Below are 21164 nucleotides of genomic sequence, written 5' to 3' on the forward strand. Positions count from 1 at the left end.
ATCTGGAGTTATAAATCCAATCAGTTATTTCTTTATCATTCCTTAATAGTTGTGAGGTGCTTCATGTCATACTACCAGTGGTTAGGGAAGGTTCAAATATTAAACCTGTGATTATTATTACTGGGATCACTGCCCTGGTTACCAGGAATTCCAGTGCATCAAATGGTGTCTTGGGTGTTCAGTATAAAATGTGACAGAGGAAGGAAGAGAACTAGGAAGGTTTTTTAAGTATAGCAGTTCATGGCTCTGACTTGGTCTCCTTTCTCTCTCACAGTCAGTGCTGTTGCTCAGCAGGTCCTGTGGAACTGCTTGATTGAGGACCCCTCTACAGTTCTGCGCCACTTCCTGGAGAAGCTCACCATCAGCAACAGACAGGTACCCTCTGGCCCTCCCAGCAGTGACACAGCTCCTCAGAGCAGGGGGGCACAGCTGCCAGCAGAGGCACTTCAGGGACATCACTGGAGAAAGAACATTTGCTGTTATAATGCAGCATGCCATCATTCAGTCTTTGTCCCCTGATGTAAACAGGACACAGCTGATTTCTCACCACTAAGCAAAGCTTTTGCTCCAAGCCAAGCTTTGAGCAGCTGTTTAGTGAACATGGCACAGGCACTATTGCCTTCACTCTATCCAGGTTCTCTGAAAGATGGGGTGGCATTGTGTCTCTGTGGCTCATTAGACTGCTTCCAAGAAAAACATGCTGATTCTGACCATGTAGAAGGCAGGGAGACTCTCCATATCACTTTCTGCATATTTGGTGTATGATAGCAATAGTATCACTGGCCTCAGCTTTCAAGCCACTACCTAAGAACTGACTCTAAAATGAATATTAAACCTGAGAAGTGTCAGGAAAGGCTGTTCATGTCCTTTTGTTCCTTGAGCAAGCAGGTATTGGTGGACTTACTATTCCTGAGACTTCTCAGCCATTGCCAACAAAGCTTTCATTTAAGGTCAGAAGGTCGTGTCTGTTCCACAGAATTGTTTGGGTTGGAAGCAACTTTAAATATCACCTACTTCCAGCCCCCCACCACTGGCAGGGATGCCTTTTACTGCAGCAGGCTGCTCAAACCCCCTCTGAATCTCCCCTGAAACACTTCCAGAGATGGGGCACCCACACCATCTCTGGTCAGAGAGGTTGTTTGTTCAGTACCTTTGAGAAGAAAGCTGTCATCTGTCCAGCCTCAGAGGCCTCTGAGCCTTTGCAAGCTGTTGTTTCACCATCTCTTCATGCAACCACAGGTACAGAACACAGAGGACAGGTGTACTTCCCTACAGGTGTATCACTGGCATGGATTGTCCTGTGCATATCCATGCCTACAACACTGGCTCAAACCTGCTGTGGGGTTGGAGGATAAGGGCCACAGGAGACACTTGTGATACCATCTGTGTCTCTTTAGCTGACAAGGAATGAGATTCTGTCCCTTCTGTAATCCCTTCACACCATGAGGAATGTCTTAGCCCACATTTAAGGCAGGCACTCTCCAAAAAAGGGAAGATAGATTCTGTCCACTCCTCCCACCCCACAGCCCCAGCTGTTGAGGTGAGATGAACCAGAATTCACAGATCATCTGGGATAATCCCAGGGACAGCAGTGCACAATCAGTAGTGTTACAGTCAGCACAAGTTGCAACAGGAGGTACTGGCCTCTCTGAGGTAAATGGGAAAGACACTGGCCTGGGTGCAGTGCCCTGGGCCTTGTTCTGCAATATGTGGGAGCAGCAAGAGCTGTATAGTTTGACTTCGTGTGCTGAGAGACAGAGCTGAAAAAGGGACTGTGGAAAAATGGGGAGAAACAAAGCAAGAAAGGACAAAAGGGAGAAATCTGTTCTTTGCTTTTTGGTGGGAAGAAAAAACTTTTGCTTTTCTTCCAGGATGAGCTGATGTATATGCTGAGGAAGCTTTTGTTGAACATTGGAGACTTTCCTGCCCAGACATCTCATATCCTCTTTAACTATTTGGTGAGTAGCCTGTGGGCCCACTGTGCAGCCCAGAATCTCTCCTCTGCCTTCATGTGTGCAATAAATGCACTTAATTTTTCTAATACAGCTCATACTTGCTCCTGGTTGTGGGTGCAAGCCATGATGCTTCCACGAGCCTTTCCTTCCTTCTGGGGAGAGGAAAAAGAACCTTTCTCTTTTTATTAAACCCCTAAGCAGCCTGTGATGGATTTCTGAACTGAACCTTGGCCAATGAGTTGAAGACAATTCGAAGGGTCCCAGCACCAGAAACCTTCAATTATTTTACTTTATTTGGGTTCAGAAAGTGCTTTGCTGATAGACAGTCCTCTAGAGCAGATCTAGCAGCTTCACAATTTCAAGATTGTGCACAAATGTAGTTAGGAGATGAAGCAGACAAGGTGTATGCTTCTCCAGGGAGCCTTCTGTAGTTTGTGAGTTGTCTACATGGCAGCACTTCAGAGCATAAAGAATAGGAAATCTTTAACTGCAGACATTCTCCCTTCTCCTCATCTGCAGTGGTGCTTAAGTTAAGAGTACTTTTTGCCCCCAGTCCTCATGATCTCTAGAAAAAAAAGAATATTACAGGTTGTTCTTTAATACATATAAAAATTCAGGATGAACGTTTAATGAGTTTATTCCTCAGAATGAAGAAAGGTAGAGCAATTCTGTTATTCTGTGTCTATAAAACACTCTGCACAGTTCAAAAAGCGTGTACACCCTGATATTCCTCTTCCTTGTTACCTGCAGGTGGGATTGATCATGTATTTTGTACGGACTCCATGTGAATGGGGCATGGATGCCATTTCTGCCACTCTCACCTTCCTCTGGGAAGTGGTGGGTTATGTTGAAGGACTCTTCTTCAAGGACCTCAAACAGACCATGAAGAAGGAACAGTGTGAAGTGAAGCTGCTGGTGACTGCCTCAATGCCAGGTATAAGAAATAAGTCTTTACATTTCCTTCACTTCAAAGTTTATGGCCCAGTTTACCAAAAGTAAGATACATCAAAAAAAAAACTGTTACAAATGGCAGTTTCCCCTCACTTGAGTATTCGGTCAGTAAATTCTACTGCTGATTCCTTGAGATTCAGAAAACCACTTTATGAGCTCTAAAAGAAGCAAACAGAAAGTGAATTAGACCAGTATTTCAGCCCAGAGCTTTGTGCCAGTTGGGCTGTGAAAGGCTGGAGAAGCATGATTGTAAAACTCTGCCATTCAGACTCTGGGCATCATGAGTCAGACAAGAGATATCTTGCTGATAAAGGTTTGACCTTTTGTGTCTGTTTCTTCCTCAGAGCTGACAGCAGCTGCTAAAGTCAGCTCATCCTTTAAGAACAGCTCAATTTCTCATTAAATGTGAAAGTGGCAGAATTTGTTAACACTGCTTAATGGTTCCAGACAGGACTCACTTAGTCTGCCTGTCCAGGAATGAATTTCAAGTACCACTCGTCCTCCATGGGCAGTCTCTTTTAAATGAGTTAATCAAAGAGGCCAGGGAGAATGCAACAACTTTTCTTCCTCCAGGCACAAAAACCCTTGTCGTGCACGGACAGAATGAGTGTGACATCCCAACACAGTTACCAGTGCATGAGGACACACAGTTTGAGGCTCTGCTGAAGGTAGGAGGGAGTGTTTGAGCTGGACAAACTGCTGACATTTACCTGCCATGCCTGGATGCCAGCAATCCATTCTGCCTGATCATCCTGTCCCAGTGTCAGGGAAGGAAATTCTGCTCACAGGGATGTCTGTCTGCCTGTGAGGGGAGCTTGCTTGCAATAAACAGCATCCCACGTTTAAGGGTAATAGAAATGCTCTGAACTCACAGAAATCCCAAACCTCACAAATGCAACTGCATTTGGAGACACTGCAGCTTGTTGGGTATTTGCTGTATACTTTTATAAATACACAAATCATTTAAATGTTTGGTTTTGTCAACACTAGAGAGGAGAGACTGATCAAGATCAGAGTGAAAATGGTGGTTCAGTAACCACAACTATATTTTGGTATCGAGGAGCTATGCAGTCACTTTCTCCTTCTGCCAAAAATTTCCTGGGTGGTTTTAACTGAGCCACATAGGAAACAGATTTGTGAAAGCCTTCAGTTTGTCTGACTATGTTAAATTTTACTGGGAATCACATCTCAGTGTTTTGAAGGGTCAGAACTTCAGTGTCTCTGCATACCACCTATCACTAAATCTTAATAAATACCCAGGCCCATATGGTTCATGCAGTCAGACAAATATGTGTGATATGAAACATCAAGATGATAATTAACACCAGTCTTCAGGATTGTGAGGTCAGCATGCCTTGATTATCACAAACATACTCAGGTGCTTCATGATTAACAAAAGAAACAAATAATTAAAGCCACAACAGGGTGCCAGTCTGATTGAGGCATGCATGTTTGTGCCTTTAGAGAGAGATTATTTGATGGATATTCTTCTTTTGGATGTTGTGGTATTTGTGCAAAACAACTAAAAAGTAACAGGATATTTTGCTTTCTTTCTTTTCAGGAGTGTTTGGAGTTTTTTAACATACCTGAAACTCAGTCTTCTCATTATTTTTTAATGGATAAGCGTTGGAATCTCATTCATTACAACAAGGTGAGGCGAAGATGAAAGATCATGGGACTTTTCATCTTGCTTCCTTTTAAACACCAGGGTTATCTAAAGGAGAGCAAACAGCCTATAAATAGAGTTCTGTCCTGTGAGCATCACATTTTTAGGTGTGTGTGGTGAAAGATTGGAATTTGAGAGAAGAGGGAGAGGCAGAAGACAAGAATGTCAAGTTTTCTTAGAACAGATAAAATTTCTCTTCTGTTTGTGGTCTCCCACGAGGCCTGACACTGTCTGAAAGCCCCTGCCCTTCAGAAAGGGCTAAAGGGCCCTTTTCTCCATTCTGTTGAGTGATGCCATAGTGATTACATGTGTTTAAAATACATTTTTCCCCTTTCCTGGCAGACCTACGTCCGTGATATTTATCCTTTCCGGAGGTCAGTTTCTCCCCAGCTCAACCTGGTGCAGATGCATCCAGAAAAGGGTCAAGAGCTCATTCAGAAACAGGTAACTCTGCCACCAAATACCTCTAACTAGAAACAAACCCTGAAAATATATATATTTTTTCCTTTTAAATGCTTTCTCTCATGCTGCATGCAGATCAAGAGCTTTGCTGGGTGAAATCTGCCTTGGGGCCATATATTCTGTACATTATTGCAGGAAGATTAGAGTGGGATGTGAATTCCCCCTCTCCAACTCTGTCCAGCCAGTTTCCTTTTAGGTGGATCATTTTGCAGAAAATTTAAAAAAAGGAAGTGCAGGAATGTGCTTAAGCATTATGCATTTAGTAGCAACAGTTGTACTTTTGTAGCCAAAAATCAGCTATTGTACTTGTGTTCTTACTGAGAACAGGAAAATACCATCATGAGTGGTTATAAAAGGCAGCTATAAAGCAGAGAAAAAATGTTATAGATTAAAAAAACAAAACAAAACAACCTCGAGAACGAGAGCCAAAGAATCCTGTCTTCTTCCTCAGTCTTAAGGCTGGGAAAAAAAGACTCTCTATCACCTCAGAGTCATCTCAACACCAGAAACCTTGTCAAGAGCAAGCCCTAGAAATGAACGTGCTGAAGTCATGGGCATTTTAGAAGTTTCTGGATTAGGCTGACCTTGGTCTCTGTTTCCCTGGCAGGTGTTCACCCGCAAGCTGGAGGAGGTGGGGCGGGTGCTGTTCCTGATCTCACTGACCCAGAAGATCCCTCCAGCCCACAAGCAGTCCCACGTGTCCATGCTCCAGGAGGACCTGCTCCGCCTGCCCTCCTTCCCCCGCAGCGCCATCGACGCCGAGTTCTCGCTCTTCAGTGACCCCCAAGGTAAGAGCTCCTGGCAGCTCTCCTGGACAGCTGGACAAGGCACACAGGGTTTCAGTTGATGCCTCAGGTTTGAGCTTTTATGTTTTTCAGATTCTGTGCTGCTTTAGTGTGTGGGTCTGGGCTTCATATTAGGGCATGGTGAGCTCTCCTCACAGAGCAGGGAGACAAAACAATTCCTTCTCGAGGATGACTGATCCAAATCTCAGGCCCAAGAGCAGAAATACCATGGACTGAAGAGAGAAAAACAAGAAGGATGGGGCTTCATGGGCTAGAGCTGTAATTGGACAATTAACTCCAATATGCTAACGGACCAAAACTTATAAAAATGGGAGATCTTGTGACAAAGCCCTCTTTTGCTTCCATCTTGGAGCCATCCAGGCAGAGCCACAGCTGTGGCTCAGGTACTGCCAGGGTGTGGCCTTTGAAGGCACTTCAATAAATATCCTCTTTATTCCTCTTAACTCTGTCTAGCCTCTCTTCCAGCCCCTTAAGAGGCATCACAGTGAGTGCTTCTTTTGCCTTAGAAACACTCAGGCTTGCAGCTTTTCTGGAAGCTGATGAATCTCTTCCTAGGGAAACTGATACAGAGCAGCAGAAAGGGCTTCACTGTTGGAATTCTCCAGGCAAGGCTGCTTGCTTTGGACCCGAATGAGAATAAGTTTTAATTTAGTATTAAAGTTATGCATGAGACTACCAAAAAAGGATTGCTCAAAGTTCTTTGCTATCTGTTTTGAGGAAGCAGTCGACATCCAAGGAAGACTGAGCAAATTCTGCAGCAGGGATAAAGAAAATGTCTACACAGAAACTTTGCTCTGGATGTAAAGCAGGGTTTCCAGCCTGATGTTAAATAGGCCATTGTTGCACAGTGGTAATTCTGTACCAGCCCTAAGGGCACTTGAATTCAGAAGAATTATTGTAACCCTGCATCAGTTTCCTGTAATGTGTGGGACACCTGGGACATAAAACCTGAGCACAAATCTGCACAGCCTCTGTGTATGGCAGATGATGCATGTACAAGCTCAGATCTTCCACTTTTCAAGGGAAGAGTGGCCAACCAGCAGATTAATGAACTGTGTGATATTTATCATCCTTTGTCTTCCTATTGATGCTTTCAGTCGAGGTTTGCTGAAGCCCTGTGGGCACTTAAAGAAACACAGGATGGGCGAAAAAATTTTTAAAAGGCAGAAGGATGGTCATGGGGTCGTGGGATGGTTGTGGGGTTGTTCTTTGCAGTGAGGTGAGGCTGGCTGTGGTGGACAGAGCTGACTGCTGTTGACTGCTCTTCTCCCCTGCAGCTGGCAAAGAGCTCTTTGGTCTAGACACCCTTCAGAAAAGCTTGTGGATTAAGCTGCTGGAAGAGATGTTCCTTGGCATGCCCAGCGAGTTCCCATGGGGGGATGAGATCATGCTGTTCCTGAACGTGTTCAACGGTGCCCTGATCCTGCACCCTGAGGACAGTGCCCTGCTCAGGCAGTACGCCGCCACCGTCATCAACACGGCCGTGCACTTCAACCACCTCTTCTCCCTCAGTGGCTACCAGTGGGTGCTGCCCAGCATGCTGCAGGTGAGCCATGCCCAGGGGCAATTCCAGGGAATGCTGGGAGCAGCTGCAGCTCAGAACTTGGTAGGAAATATTTCCTGTGAGAAGAACTTCCCGTGAGTTTTTCCCTGTGAGCCTGCTGAGGTCCTGGCACAGGTTGCCCAGAGAAGCTGTGGCTGCCCCATCCCCGTGAGTGTTCAAGGTCAGCTTGAACAGGGCTTGGAGCAACCTGGGATAATGGAAAGTGTCCCCGGCCAATGGCACAGGGTGGAGCTGGATGGGCTTTAAAGCTCAGTCTGTGATTCCATGATGGAATTGACAACAGGGAAACTTCTATCTGCTGAGTCCTCAGGAGGGCTTTTAGATTCCCCAAGAAGGCAGCAGTGGGATGGCCCAAAGGAGCTTTCTATTTCCTACTTGAGTAAATTACTAAATTTTCTGTTCTCCTTTGTGTTAAGTAAATAAATATCTGTTTTCCTTCCTGGAATACACAGCCCCAGGCACATCTTGTGACCTAAAACACCATGAAATGCATTGCAAGAGAGGGGTGGTCCCATCTCCATCCTTAACAGTGTGTTAGACAAACCTATCAGGAAGGCCAGTGCTGAAGTTGGTCCAGGCTGGGCTCAGGAGGTGAAGAGCTAGAGCAGAGCCTCCATGTCCTTTCCCATGTGCCCAGGTGTACTCCGACTACGAGAGCAACCCGCAGCTGCGCCAGGCCATCGAGTTCGCCTGCCGCCAGTTCTACGTCCTGCACCGCAAGCCCTTCATCCTGCAGCTCTTTGCCAGCGTGGCCCCTCTCCTGGAGTTCCCTGTGAGTCAGAGCCATCCTCCTGTCTGGGGGGAAGCTTGTGAGTGCAGCCACCCCCCATCAAGAGTCACAGGCAGAGAGCACTCGGTGCTGCACAGAACCAGGCCCTGATTTATTTCTGCACGCTTCTGTGCGTCACTTTATGGAACAGGGTGCTGAGATGGCAGGCTGCTGGTGTCCAGGCCAGTAAATATGGTCTCACTTTAAATTTCTGTGCATAAATAAATTATAAAAATACTTATATGTTTATTTAAAGAGTTATAATGGCTTATAACTCTTTTTAAATGCAAATCCATTCTTAGAATCCAGCAATAGGAATTAAAGGCTTAATACCACGTTTTAGTACATGTGAAGTCTAAGACTAGATTAGCCATGTTTTGAAATCTTCATTAATGATATTCTAACATTTTAGGCCTGTTAATGGGATCTTAATTTGAAGTCAGCACACCTATCTTTGTCCTTCACATGGCAGTAAAGGTCTGTGTGCAGTTTTCAGATCCTGCTCCCACTGTAGCATCAGTCTCTTGAGCCAGGCAAGGCTCACTGGTTGAAAGCATTGAGTTCTTGACCTCCATGTGGACCCTTTGTTGAAAGCACAGGTCATCCACATCTCCAGATAAATGTTCTTGCTGGGATGACAAGAATGTCTCTTGTTGGAACAGGATGTTACAAACAATGGAACCAGCAAAGGAGTGTCAGCTCAGTGCCTGTTTGACCTGCTGCAGTCTTTGGAGGGAGATACTCCAGACATTTTGGACATCTTAGAGCTGGTGAAAGCAGAAAAGCCTCTCAAGTCATTAGGTAATAGTAAAGCACCCTTTATTCACTAATTCTGGTTTATTGTTTATTGATTCAACAGACATTTCATGCAGCATGATTTTTTTCAGAGCCCTTCTCTTCTTTAGGAATGTCCTATCTGTCTCCTGTGCTTCATGGGGCTTTTAAGACTGGCTTTATCACCATAATCCTTTTGATATTTTCTGCAGGAGGGGAATTATTCATTAATTTTATTGCAAAGCTACTTTATATAAGTATGTTGTGTGTCTGGTATCTTCCATATGAAGATGAGAATTATGACTTACATGTTTTAGGACCTTAACTTTGATTTGGGCTCCTGCCCAAAGTCACTTCTGAAAACAGGACTATAGTTCTATTAAAAATATTATTTTTCTACAAATATTATTATTTCTGGTTTCTTAATGGCCGGAACTAACTATGCCCAAAGTGATATTTGTAGTATGTGACTTAAATGCTGTTGAAATCTTTTTCTGAAATCACTAGCAAAACAGAGTCACTTCTGTGCTGGCACCTCTGTGGCTATGAGTATAAAAGGAGCTTGATTTTTGAGATATAAAACTGTTTTTTACCATCAGTGGTGCATCAGCATTACTTTTTGTGTGGTTGGAACATCGAAGAAAAAGCATAAAAATGATCATTAATTTGACATATGTCCTTGCCATACATGAGGTTAAGACTCAGCTTTTGATGGGTGATGTTTGAAGCAGGACTCTGCAGGTATTTTGCTCAGCAGCTGGTGACCTGCTCAGAGCTGTTTCACCTACTGAGTTCCTGGGCAGTAGGATTCAAGGAGGGATGCAGCATTTTATTTCTCTTACAGAGACAGATTTTTATCTGTCCAAAAGCCTATTGGGCATTGTTAACATGAACAGCAAGCAAGAGGAGAGGGGGAAAAGGAAATGTGTTAGCTCCCTTCATACTTAGTATGATTGTGTGACAGTCCTCTCATATTTCTTTACTCCCTCAGACTTCTGCTATGGGAATGAAGATCTGACCTTTTCCATCAGTGAAGCCATCAAGCTGTGTGTGACAGTGGTGGCTTATGCTCCTGAGTCATTCAGAAGGTGAAAATCTGTTCTCTTGATTTGTGCGCGCTCACAAAGAACAGGCATAAAAGCTGCCTATGGTATGTGAAAGCAAGGCTGGCAAATGGAGGCAGAGGATGAAGAATTCCAAGTGTGGGGCTTCTCTGAGGGCAAGAAGGGGTAACACCAGCTCCAAAGTACATATGTCAGCTTGCAAGAGGGAATCAGGGAAGAAAAGAGTCTTTGGAAGGGAAAATACTTGTTAACAAATGGATGACATATTTGGAAGGTACCCAAAAGTCGAGGGATGATGATGATGATGATGATGATTATTATTATTATTATTATTATTGTGGTTTTTATCATTATTGTTATTATTGCTTCATGCATCATCTAGTTTCCCCCTGAAGTTCCTAATCCAACTGTTTCTTTGGCTCAAGACTTCTAGTGAGAAGCAATGAAATCATTGCCTAGTCACAGATCCAGGGTCTTCAGACAGAAACCTGGGTCTTCAGATAGATGATGTGAGTTCAGGAATGACAAGATAGACCAAAGATTGTTATTTTCCCAGCCTCCAGATGCTGATGGTCCTGGAAGCCCTGGTTCCCTGTTACTTGCAGAAGCTGAAGCGCCAGACCTCTCAGGTGGACACAGGGACAGCAGCTCGTGAGGAGATTGCTTCCATGGGTGCCCTTGCCACCTCTTTGCAAGCCCTCCTGTACAGTGTAGAAGTTCTCACCAGGTAACACACGTGGGCCAGGGGGCTGAGCCTGCATTTGCTTGTCTGTGCAGGGACAGAGAGTGCCCAGGAGGCCACAACACGCAGCTTAGCTTGAGTTTTTCAGACTTGGTAAAATTAGTGCAAGTTCTGAGAGGAAAAGCAGAATTTCTGTGTGCTGGTTAGGTTTAATGTGTAGTGTCCTGTTCACCCTCTCTCTGCCAGGCCTATGACTGCCCCACAGATGAGTCGATGTGACCAAGGCCATAAAGGGACCACAACAGCAAACCACACCATGTCAGCAGGTGTGAACACCAGGTAAGGCTTTTCTTTCTTTTTTCATTTTCTGAGACAGTTGTGTTTGTTCTGTTTGATTTTTTTAGTAAGGTAATATCTCATTGCTTGGCCTCAGACAGCTTGAGGGAGTGCTCTGGGTACTGGACTGGGGGAGAAAACAGTCACATCCAAAGAGCACGTTCCCCAGGGCTGCATTTCTGATAATAACCAAACCACCCAAGACTAGGATTTCTAGTTTAAAACCACAGAAGACCAGAGTATCAAAATGGAGGACACACATCCTAAATGACTCATTGCCCTTTCTGCCCTCTAGAAGTATGTTGCTGAAGCTCTCTCATTCTCTGCTTTGCTTCCTGCTGAGTCCAGTGTCAAAGTGACCAGTGGGCAGAGCATGCTTGGCCAGCAGAAGGGTCAGATCCTTCTGGCCTTGTTCTAAGGGGCTGAACACCTGTACAAACACAAACTGCCTACCAGCTGAGGCTCTCAGACACTGGCACACCCTCTAGTCTTATTTTGCTCCCTTTCCCATTTTCTTGTGCATTTCCTGTAATGTCTTTCCTCCACATTGGTCTGGGGGTTTTTTGCAGTTACAGAGAGCAGAGGAAGGGTAACTGACAGCTTGAGAGAAGTCAAAAGAATGCCAGGAAATATTCTTGTCCTTCTTTAAAAAAAAACCCCAAACCCCAACAAAACAAAACACCAAAGAACTTTCTCACAGAAGAAGGAAACAAAGAAGTACATGGCACCAGTGAACTGTAATTCTCCTCCATAGTGGCCATTCCAGTTAGGCTGCTGCAAATTAGACAAGGCCACTGACAATTTACTTGGTCATGGAGAAAGGGATTAATCCACCCACAAGCATTTGGGATTGTGAAGTTTTTTATGCAGCAGACATTCCTGCCTTCTCCTGGCCAGACTATGCCTTAGTGGGCTAAAAATCTGAATGTTTGTACTGACCTGGAAGGGGAATTGTAGCCTAGCAAAAGCTGGGGTAGCTGTTTTTCTGGAGTTTTTCAAGTTTTTACCTATTTTTTTTTTAATTCAAGGGATTTAGAAATCAATTTCTGCATGGACAATCAAAGGGCTATTATGTCAGTTTATAAATGTGTACACATCTTGGTTGGTAACTCCTGGCATGAGTCTGTTATTCTTTAAAATCTATTCAGTCATGGTTAAAACATGGGTTTGACTTTCAATCCCTGATCTGAGAAGCAGATAAACTCCAGACAGGAAACCAGCAGATATACCAGACATGCCAAAGTCTGAAGTGGCATATGCCATTTACCTCATTTGCAATATTGCTCAGTCTAAGGAGAATAAGGTGTAATGGAAAGTAGTACTTTATTACCTATCTGCTATTTTGGAGAGCAGTTAATATGTCTCTGCTGATGGACAACGTAGACATTCCCAGTGCAGTGTGACTCAGGCATCTTGATTTATATTTCCAGATTTTTCTCATTATCAGACATTCAGCCTCTGATCCAAAGTATTTTTGTACTGCTCTGGGTTTCCTGCACTTGTTTCCTCTGTTGTGTTATCATTGCAACAGACATCTGCTAGCAACAGCAGGAGTCTCACAATGTTAGAATGATTACTGTTCAAGCCTTGGACATGGTAGCCAAATGGTGCAGGGTCTATTAACGCTTTCTCAATAAGAAGTAACAAGAGAAAATGACAATAAAACAAAACAAAACAAAAAAACCCACTGAGGTATTCTTTTCACTTGGTGAGCTCTGGTTTAGTGAAAGAGACTGAGCACTGGGGTGAAAATCAGTAAGAGAAATCACTTGAAGAGAGCTATGGTTTTTAAGCCTGACTTTTTCCTTTCAGAATAAGGCAAATAACTCTAGGAATATGGTTTTTTGATGGAAGTTGGGAGATAAAGGCAATTCAGTGTGGTCAGTAACTATGTGTAGGCATTATTCCAGTGACTCAAGATACCATCCTGACTATGGTGCATAAACTTCTGGGCTAGAACAGTGTCACTTTCTTCTAGGTAAGGCAAGTTTAGGCACTACTGAGTTGCTGTTTGCAACCTCACTGTTTCTGTTTTCCCAGGTACCCAGAACAGGGAGCCAAACTACACTTTATCAGGTACAGTAAAATTTTATCCCAGTCTCCTCCGATGTCTGATGAAAATTCCCACATACGGTTGCTGTGACAGGCAGCCTTTTTTCAGGGAAGGTATCAAAAGACAGTTGATACAGAAAATATTTACATTTTTAGCAAGACTTGGAAGATTATAACTTCCCTTTTTTTGTTTCTCAATTGCAGATGCAACTACCTTTCTTTCACTTGCAGAGGAAAGCATCTGTTGCAAAAAGAAGATGAAGAGGTTGTTGTAATCTATCCTCGATGATCCACAGCACATAACACCCTCTACTGTGTCTTACTTTGTATCCTCCAGGGAGAACCTTCACTTAATGGAGGAGGGCCAGGGTCTTCCCCGAGAGGAGCTGGATGAAAGAATTGCCAGAGAGGAGTTCAGGAGACCCCGGGAGTCGTTGCTGAATATCTGCACAGAGTTCTACAAGCACTGCGGTCCGAGGCTGAAGATTTTGCAGAATCTGGCTGGTGAGCCCCGAGTGACTTCTCTGGAGCTGCTGGATGTGAAGTCCCACATGAGGTATTCCACAGGCATTCTGCTTTTACTTGTTCATCTCAGGGGGATTCCTGTCTTTTTCATAATAACAGATGGAATCACTTTTTGGTTGTGTAGTTGCATGTTTTTGTCTGAAACATGCAGAGCTGTTTTGGACGTTCCTTAGATTGTCCTGATGCTGCTTGTGTATAAAGAAGATTTCTTAAGGTTTCGTTCTGACCCCCATCTGAAACAGCTCCCTCTGATATATCAGGACAAGATAAGTCTGTCTGTGCAGGGCAAGGGCTGGAGAAGCTGCCTACCTGGTTGAATACAACATTTATCCTCTCCAGGGGCACTGTGCATCAGAGCCAGCAGCTCACAGGCAAGAAAAGCACAACAGCCACTTTCTAAGTGCCTGAAATACAGGGAAGGATGGGACAGAGGGCATTTACAGCCCAGAACCTCAGCATGTGATGCAGCAGATGGAGAAGTTTTTTCCTGAATTGCTGCACTGAGTCCAGCTCACAGGTTGGATAATCACTGCAAAGAAAGCAGACCTACTTCATAGTAGGACAAAGCAGTTTAAAAAAAGGAAAAATAAAGAAATACTGGATAAAAACCCAATTTTATACTACTTTTGGTTAATCTGAGGAACTTCTTGCCCTTGATATTACTAGGCAGATTGTTTGGGTGGTATTGTGTAACTGGATAAAAAAAATCAGCATTGTGGGCATGGGTGGTTGGTTATTGGGTTAAAAGTAAAAATAATTTAGGTGTCATTTCTTAAAGGGACAGTTTATCCTTGAAAGGCCTTGTAGAAAAAGAGATGTGGCTCCATTTTTACTTTGTTAGAGGGAAGTGCTGTAGGACTCATGGTTTGTGAGACTGTAACATAGATAAGAACTAATAAACACCTGAGTCCCAACAAGAAACACCATCTTGCTATTGAATCCCGACCTTGGCAGCAAAGAAGCAAAAGAACGGACACAGGAATGCAGGTTGTATTTACTTTTCTCCTGATGCCCCGTGGTTTCAGGCTGGCAGAAATCGCCCACTCCCTGCTGAAGCTGGCTCCTTACGACACGCAGACCATGGAGAGCCGCGGGCTCCGGCGCTACATCATGGAGATGCTGCCCATCACTGACTGGACAGCCGAGGCGGTGAGACCTGCCCTGATCCTCATCCTAAAGAGATTGGATCGTATGTTCAATAAAATTCACAAGATGCCTACTCTGAGGTGAGCAGGTACTCCGGAAACCCTCTGGGGTCCCTTTCTGATGTTGCAAGCCTTGAAGTGTGGGTACGTCATCTGCTGTCATGTTGCAGTGAGCCTTTACAACACACCAGAAAATTGCAGGTGTTTTTATCTCTGTAAGTGTGTTTATGTTGATGTTTTTGTTGTGTCTTCTGGTAGCAGCATGAATTAATAGCTAAAGAGAGAACTTCCAGAAACATAATTTTTATTTCCTGAAAAGAAGTCTTCAGATTTTTTCCCATCTCATTGCCCTTTTAATTAACTTCTGCTGTGAGTTTTCTAACAGAAAGTTAGACTGCAGTAAGAGTATTTCTAGCATGGCAACACTGTTATGTCCTCTGTAAAGATAGAAATAGTCAGGAGCTATGCAGTAGATTCTGATTGCTCCCTAGTAAAAGGCAAAGAACTGCCTCAGCTGCTTCAGGTCCATGCCTAGTGGAAGCCTGGTAGATCACACAGTGGCATTACAGGCTTTGGCAACTTCAAGAAATATTGACTGTGGAGCATCCCTGATTGGAGGCAGTGGTACAAATCCAGTCTGGGTGGTATAAAATCACTCAGAACTGTGAATTTTCCTGTGATCTGAGTAAAAAGAGGCATTAGTCTCAGTCACCCTCCTGGGCATATGTCCTCAACTGCTTGAATGGCACTTCATTGGCAGTCTCAGCTGAGAAGCCAAATCATGTTAGAGAATATCAGAATTATGTCCCAGTAGGAATCAAAGATGGAACAATAATAGGGAGGTGATATCTTCATTCTGGCATCACTATCGTTTTCTTTGGCTGAAAAAAGGAACTCAAAAACTGCTTCAAAAAACTCCACCCTTCTAGGGAATTCAGAGGCAGAAATTTTGGTGCTTCTCTGTCCTGTGGTTTGATTCTTTGCCATGTCTTGTCTGCTTCTCATTCATTCCTTCTTTCTCCACTCATACTTTCTTCTGCCTCAAAGGTAGATAGGGGTTTCTGTTCCTGAAGATCTTTCTTCCTCATGTAAGCTGAATGGACGCCCATAAATTATAATTCCTTTCATATTCTCTCTTTCTATGCCTGTACCTATGCTTGGCTTAAATTACTCTTTTGTCCACAAAAGGACAGCAAAGGCTCTGGACCAAATGCAGCAACTAGATTTGAGCATCACTGAGTCAAGCAGTCTCTTTGGGATGCAGGAGCCCAGGAGCCATCCCTTGGGGTACTCAGGATCAGAATCTCACACACTGCCTCCTGTGGGCATCCCACTCCAAAGCCAGTGCCTGCTGGAATCAGTGGGTGTGTAAGAACAAGAACAAACCACTATTCTGGGGATTTAGTGACAGTAGATGCACAAAGGTGAGATTTATGTTGGTCTGGAGAAGAGCTTGCATAGCGAACACTTGATTCCCCATGTGGCTCTGAGAAGTCACTTGAAGAGTTTGACTGGGATATTGTTTGAGGCTTGAGCTAGCAAGCAGTGCCAGCCTTTTGTCTTTCTGTGCCAGTAAATGCAGTCAGCTGCTGGCTTGTGAACTACAATGCCTGCAGAGTCAGGCCCTGAGATGAAGAGGGTGAACCACTTTGATGTTACCTATGCTTATGATTAGGAAGGGAAATCCTTTCAGCATCTGGCATAATCCCTAAATTTTCTTTTGGTGAAGAAAGCAAAGTGTCAGGGAAGAAAGGATCCTGGAATGAAGGACTTCACCTCCTGTGCTGCAGGAGGTGGAGATGAAGGTTATACAGCTGGGCCAGTTTACTTTTAGGGCAGTGTCTGGGAGTGACACTGTGGAGCAGCCAGAGGAGCTGCAGAGGATCCCACAGAGGGCACTCAGGCTGACGGGGTTTGCTCCTGAGCCACACGAGATGGAGTGATGGTCTCGGCACGGCAGACCTTTCCCCACACAGGCACACCTCAGGCCGCTGTGTGGCCTCCCTCCTTAGCGGCAGGGAAGCACCAGGGAGTGAGAGCAGCTCCCGCCGTGAGGGGAGAGGTGTGTGTGGGCAGCCCCAGCCCGCTGTGCCGCGTCTCTCGTCTCTGCTCCGTGCCTCTGTGCCTCTCCCCACACAGGCACACCTCAGGCCGCTGTGTGGCCTCTCTCCTCAGCGGCAGGGAAGCATCAGGGAGTGAGCTGAGCTCCCGCCGTGAGGGGAGAGGTGTGTGTGGGCAGCCCCAGCCCGCTGTGCCGCTTCTCTCGTCTCTGCTCCGTGCCTCTCCCCACACAGGCACACCTCAGGCCGCTGTGTGGCCTCCCTCCTCAGCGGCAGGGAAGCATCAGGGAGTGAGCTGAGCTCCCGCCCCGCTGCTGCCGTGAGGGGAGAGGTGTGTGTGGGCAGCCCCAGCCCGCTGTGCCGCGTCTCTCGTCTCTGCGCTGTGCTCTGTGCCTCTGTGCCCTCCCGGACCAGCGCTCTCCAGGCGGGCACTCCGTGCTGCTCCCGGACACCCATCGTGGCTGTGTGACACGTCTGTCACTGTGTGTCGGTCGCCGTGTCTGGGCGTCTGGTGGGGGGCAGGAGCCCGCGGCTAATGGCACCTACTGTTGTATTGCAGGCGCCAGGTTGAGTGGGAGCCTGCCAGCAGTTTGATTGAAGGGGTTTGTTTGACACTTCAGAGGCAGCCTATCATATCCTTCCTGCCTCACCTTAGGTCTCTGATCAATGTCTGTGTCAATCTGGTGAGTAGCCGAGCGGCAACCCCATGAACCTTTGCTAAACCTTCCTTCTCCCTGCTGTTGGTTTCTCTGGACTGAAGATGACAGTTTATTCCCATTCCTGTCATTTTGCCTGTCCCCTTTACCCCTCACAAGGGGACTCTGCAGGTGACACCAGAGACAGGAAGGTTCATTTTTGAAGTGGTGCATGGGGAGATACTGTGACCGACAGCAGCGGTCGAGCGATTTCTTTTCCATCCCTTCCCACGCACCACTTTGAAGATCCACCTTTGCCAGACTGAGCTGAGAGCTGAGGGCTGCAAGTTGGAGAGTGGGGTGGTGGAGACTGCACACACCTGGTAGAGATGGGGAGAGGGTGGCACTGGGGATACCTACCGTCCCCAGTGGGGAGGGCCCTGGCAGCTCTGTCAGAGGCCAGCGGGTGCTGCATAGTCAGAAGGGTTTGCAAGGTGAATTGACTCCACTATTTGTAATGTCCCTGGCTTGATCTAGTACAGGTTTGCACTGTACAATATTCAGATCCCTCTCTTAGGAAAGTTTATGCCCCTAAGTGTGGTGTTTGTGAGGTCCCTAGGACGAGGTGAGAGATGAGAATCTGATTCCATGTTCTCAGAAGGCTGATTTATTATCCCATCCTATCCTTTCCTACTAAAACTATACTAAAGAAAGAGAAAGGATACAGACAGAAGGCTTAAAAAGAATGAATAATAAAAACATGTAACTGGCTCCTCAGAGTCCCACAGAGCTGATGGTGATTGGTCATTAAGTAAAAACAATTCACATGAAACCAATCAAACATTCACCTGTTGGTGAACAATGTCCAGACCACATTCCACAGCAGCAAACACAGGAGAAGCAATCAGATAGTTATTATTTACATTTTTCTCTGAGGCTTCTCAGCTTCCCAGGAGAAGAAATCCTGGTGAAGGGATTTTTCAGAAAATATGGCAGTGACACCTTAGAGTGTTGCAGCAGACAAGTGATATGGACAGAGTTTGCCTGGTTATTCAGTGATAAGCCATGGTGTTTCTGCAGCTGTTACACTGGGGACAAGACCCCACTTTGATATCCATGTAACTCCAGCCACTTGGGCAAACAAGCATGCTTTCATTCCATGTGCAAAAATATTAATTAGGGGGGAAAGGCTGCAAGTATTTTACCTTATTGCACTGGGAGCTGTGGGAGCACTGACTGCATGGTGTGTATCATGTGCAGACCACAAAGCCCAAAAATCAATCAGCCAGGAAGGTGGGGAAATATCTCAATAATAATCCACAGTGATGCAAAGAAGGAGCTTTGACTTTTCCTTCTAAATTGTCCTTTGGTTTTCTGGCAAAAAACTGGTTACTGCCTTTTTCCCCAGGCTGAATTTGGACAAGAAGCATGCTTTCATCTCCCATAAGCTTAGGTGTCTGCCAGGTACCTTCTCCCTGTTCCTGTCATCTAGATGTGTCTGGTCATGGTGAGAAACAGGCATATGCAGGCCTGTGATTTAATTCCTCCTGAGGCACACATCACAAACAGTACAAACAACTCTCCTCTAGAAGTGCTGTTTCCCTCTGGTGATTATTCAAGGAGCTCCAGACAACCAGGTCACATGCAGGTGACTCTGCTTCAGACATCTGGGGTCAGTCATGTGAGAGGAATCATGCTTAGAGTTCCCCAAAACAGGCTGTGCTTGAGAGGAATCTGAACATTGTACAAAACCTGGCTTGGGTCAGACTTAGGACATTATTTTTCAAGCAAGGGAAGGGAAAAGATGTCCACTTTCAATGCAGAATTTTTGCTTTGATGACAGATTTTTATTTGTTACAGTTGTCAAATGACATATCCTCCAACTCTAGCTGTTCCACCAGTCCAGTGCTGGTCATTCAGGGCTGGTACTGGGTACATTTATAAATGTACCGGGTTCCCTGTGCACTCCTCCCATCCATGCTGGTTTCCCTCTTTCCCCCTCCCTTTCCCTGCTAGAACACAGTCTCCTCACTGGCCCCAGCTCCTGCAAGGACCACTGGGGGGGCTGGTTCTGCTAGATCCACCCCAACTCAGTGCTCAATGAAAGGCACCTCCATTTCACTGACGTTGGAGGATATGGCATGGATGAAACTGTAAGTAGCCAGTTGTGGTGATGTGCTCTGTTTGTATTGCAGGTGATGGGAGTGGTAGGACCCTCCAGTGTGGCTGACGGATTACCCCTTCTTCATCTCAGCCCTTATCTCTCGCCACCTCTGCCCTTCAGCACAGCTGTTGTCCGGCTTGTAGCATTGCAGATACAGGTGTGTCTGCCCTGGCCCACGGCCAGGCCTCTAGAGCTTCTGGTTGAGGCACCAACTCATCAGTGCTCTGTTTGCTTTCTGCAAAAGCTGGGCAAAAACTGTGGAATGTGCATCAAAAATTAACGAGAAGCGACATGTAAATTCTCTCTTCTTTCTGAAGGCTTGAACTGAGCTCAGAACTCATCTGTTGGGGCCAAGTCCACAGCAAGCATCCATCAGCTTAACACTGCCATTGAAGTCCAGGGAGTTTGGCTGATGGATGCTGTGTAAGGCTCTGACAAGCAGGTCAGGATTCTCTGCAGGATCTGAGGAGTTAGAGTAAGACTTCTGCCACAAGTGGATGGGCCCTGGCTTGGGTCACATCCATGCAACCCTTCCTGTCTTCCTGTGGGACCATGTGTGTAACTGAAAGTGGAGTTTGTGCTCTTCTGCTCTTAGCTGAGCTGTTTACACAGTGTGCCAACACAAAAAGCAGGGCAACTTGGCTTTTCAGCTGCTGACACAATGGTATCCTTGTTGCCAGAATTAAAAAAAAAAAAATGTTCCAGGCTTTTTGGAGAATTTCACCACTATTCCTTTCTCATAGCAGCACTATAACTTTTTACAGAGTCTTTCTGCCTCAGTGTCCCTTTCCTTCCCCACTGGCATGAAATTAGTCTGAATGGTGACCAAAGAAGTGACAGATTTCCTTATCTAGCTCCAACTTGCATTTTAAAATATGCATTGGTACATCCAGTTGAATAGTTAGGCAGGTATTTCTGAGGAGCAGGGTGGCTTGGGAAGGAAGGCTTACCAACACATAAAGCTCTCCCTCAAAGCATGAGGTACAAAAGGACTTTTTGGTACAAACTGACACAGAAGGAGAACAGATTTCTTCCAGCTCTGAGGTAATGGTTCTTTAATCAAAACAAATGAAAACAAAAGGCTACTTTCACCTGCTGTAAAGTATTATCTACTAAAAACCCCAAATAGGTACCAATTAATCTTTTTTTTCAATTATAGGGAACATTTATTATGCTCTTTTCCCTGTTCACTTGTGCTCTTTTCCCTGTTCACTTGTTTGTGGGCTTAAATGTAGTGAAAACCGAACATGTCAGGAAAAACACGAGTCATAATTCCCAGGAGCTGCATTCCAGCAGAATACAAAGCAGAAGTACTTCACACCCCATCAGAAAACATCTAGAATTTCTCAGCCCAGGTCTGCAAGCTTGAGGAGTTGCAAGGTTCAGTTGCATTTCGCAGCTAAGTCTGTAGCAACTGGGATGTTGTAAATGAGCAAAGGTTCTAGTGACAGCTAGCAGGATTACCTCCTCTAGAAGAAGCTGAAAGACCTTTCAATTTAAGCTTGACTGTGTGTCAAGAAGTAAACATGCATTTTGTTTCTTTTTCAGGAGTTC

General features: G+C 45.3%; 1 protein-coding gene across 1 annotated transcript in view; it reads left to right on the forward strand.

Annotated features, from left to right (window-relative positions):
* UNC80 (unc-80 homolog, NALCN channel complex subunit) overlaps nt 1–21164 on the forward strand; it is a 91211-nt gene that overhangs the window by 53483 nt on the left and 16564 nt on the right. The window contains exons 37-54 of the mRNA XM_050987536.1: nt 275–375; nt 1872–1958; nt 2706–2889; nt 3480–3574; nt 4468–4557; nt 4915–5016; nt 5642–5822; nt 7118–7386; nt 8042–8176; nt 8836–8974; nt 9939–10035; nt 10568–10738; nt 10940–11032; nt 13070–13105; nt 13419–13637; nt 14632–14832; nt 17371–17494; nt 19642–19767. Coding sequence (XP_050843493.1) covers nt 275–375; nt 1872–1958; nt 2706–2889; nt 3480–3574; nt 4468–4557; nt 4915–5016; nt 5642–5822; nt 7118–7386; nt 8042–8176; nt 8836–8974; nt 9939–10035; nt 10568–10738; nt 10940–11032; nt 13070–13105; nt 13419–13637; nt 14632–14832; nt 17371–17494; nt 19642–19767 — 2450 coding nt within the window. The remainder of the gene's footprint in view (nt 1–274; nt 376–1871; nt 1959–2705; nt 2890–3479; nt 3575–4467; nt 4558–4914; nt 5017–5641; nt 5823–7117; nt 7387–8041; nt 8177–8835; nt 8975–9938; nt 10036–10567; nt 10739–10939; nt 11033–13069; nt 13106–13418; nt 13638–14631; nt 14833–17370; nt 17495–19641; nt 19768–21164) is intronic.

Source organism: Serinus canaria, assembly GCF_022539315.1.
Source record: "Serinus canaria isolate serCan28SL12 chromosome 7 unlocalized genomic scaffold, serCan2020 HiC_scaffold_29, whole genome shotgun sequence".
Taxonomy (NCBI): domain Eukaryota; kingdom Metazoa; phylum Chordata; class Aves; order Passeriformes; family Fringillidae; genus Serinus; species Serinus canaria.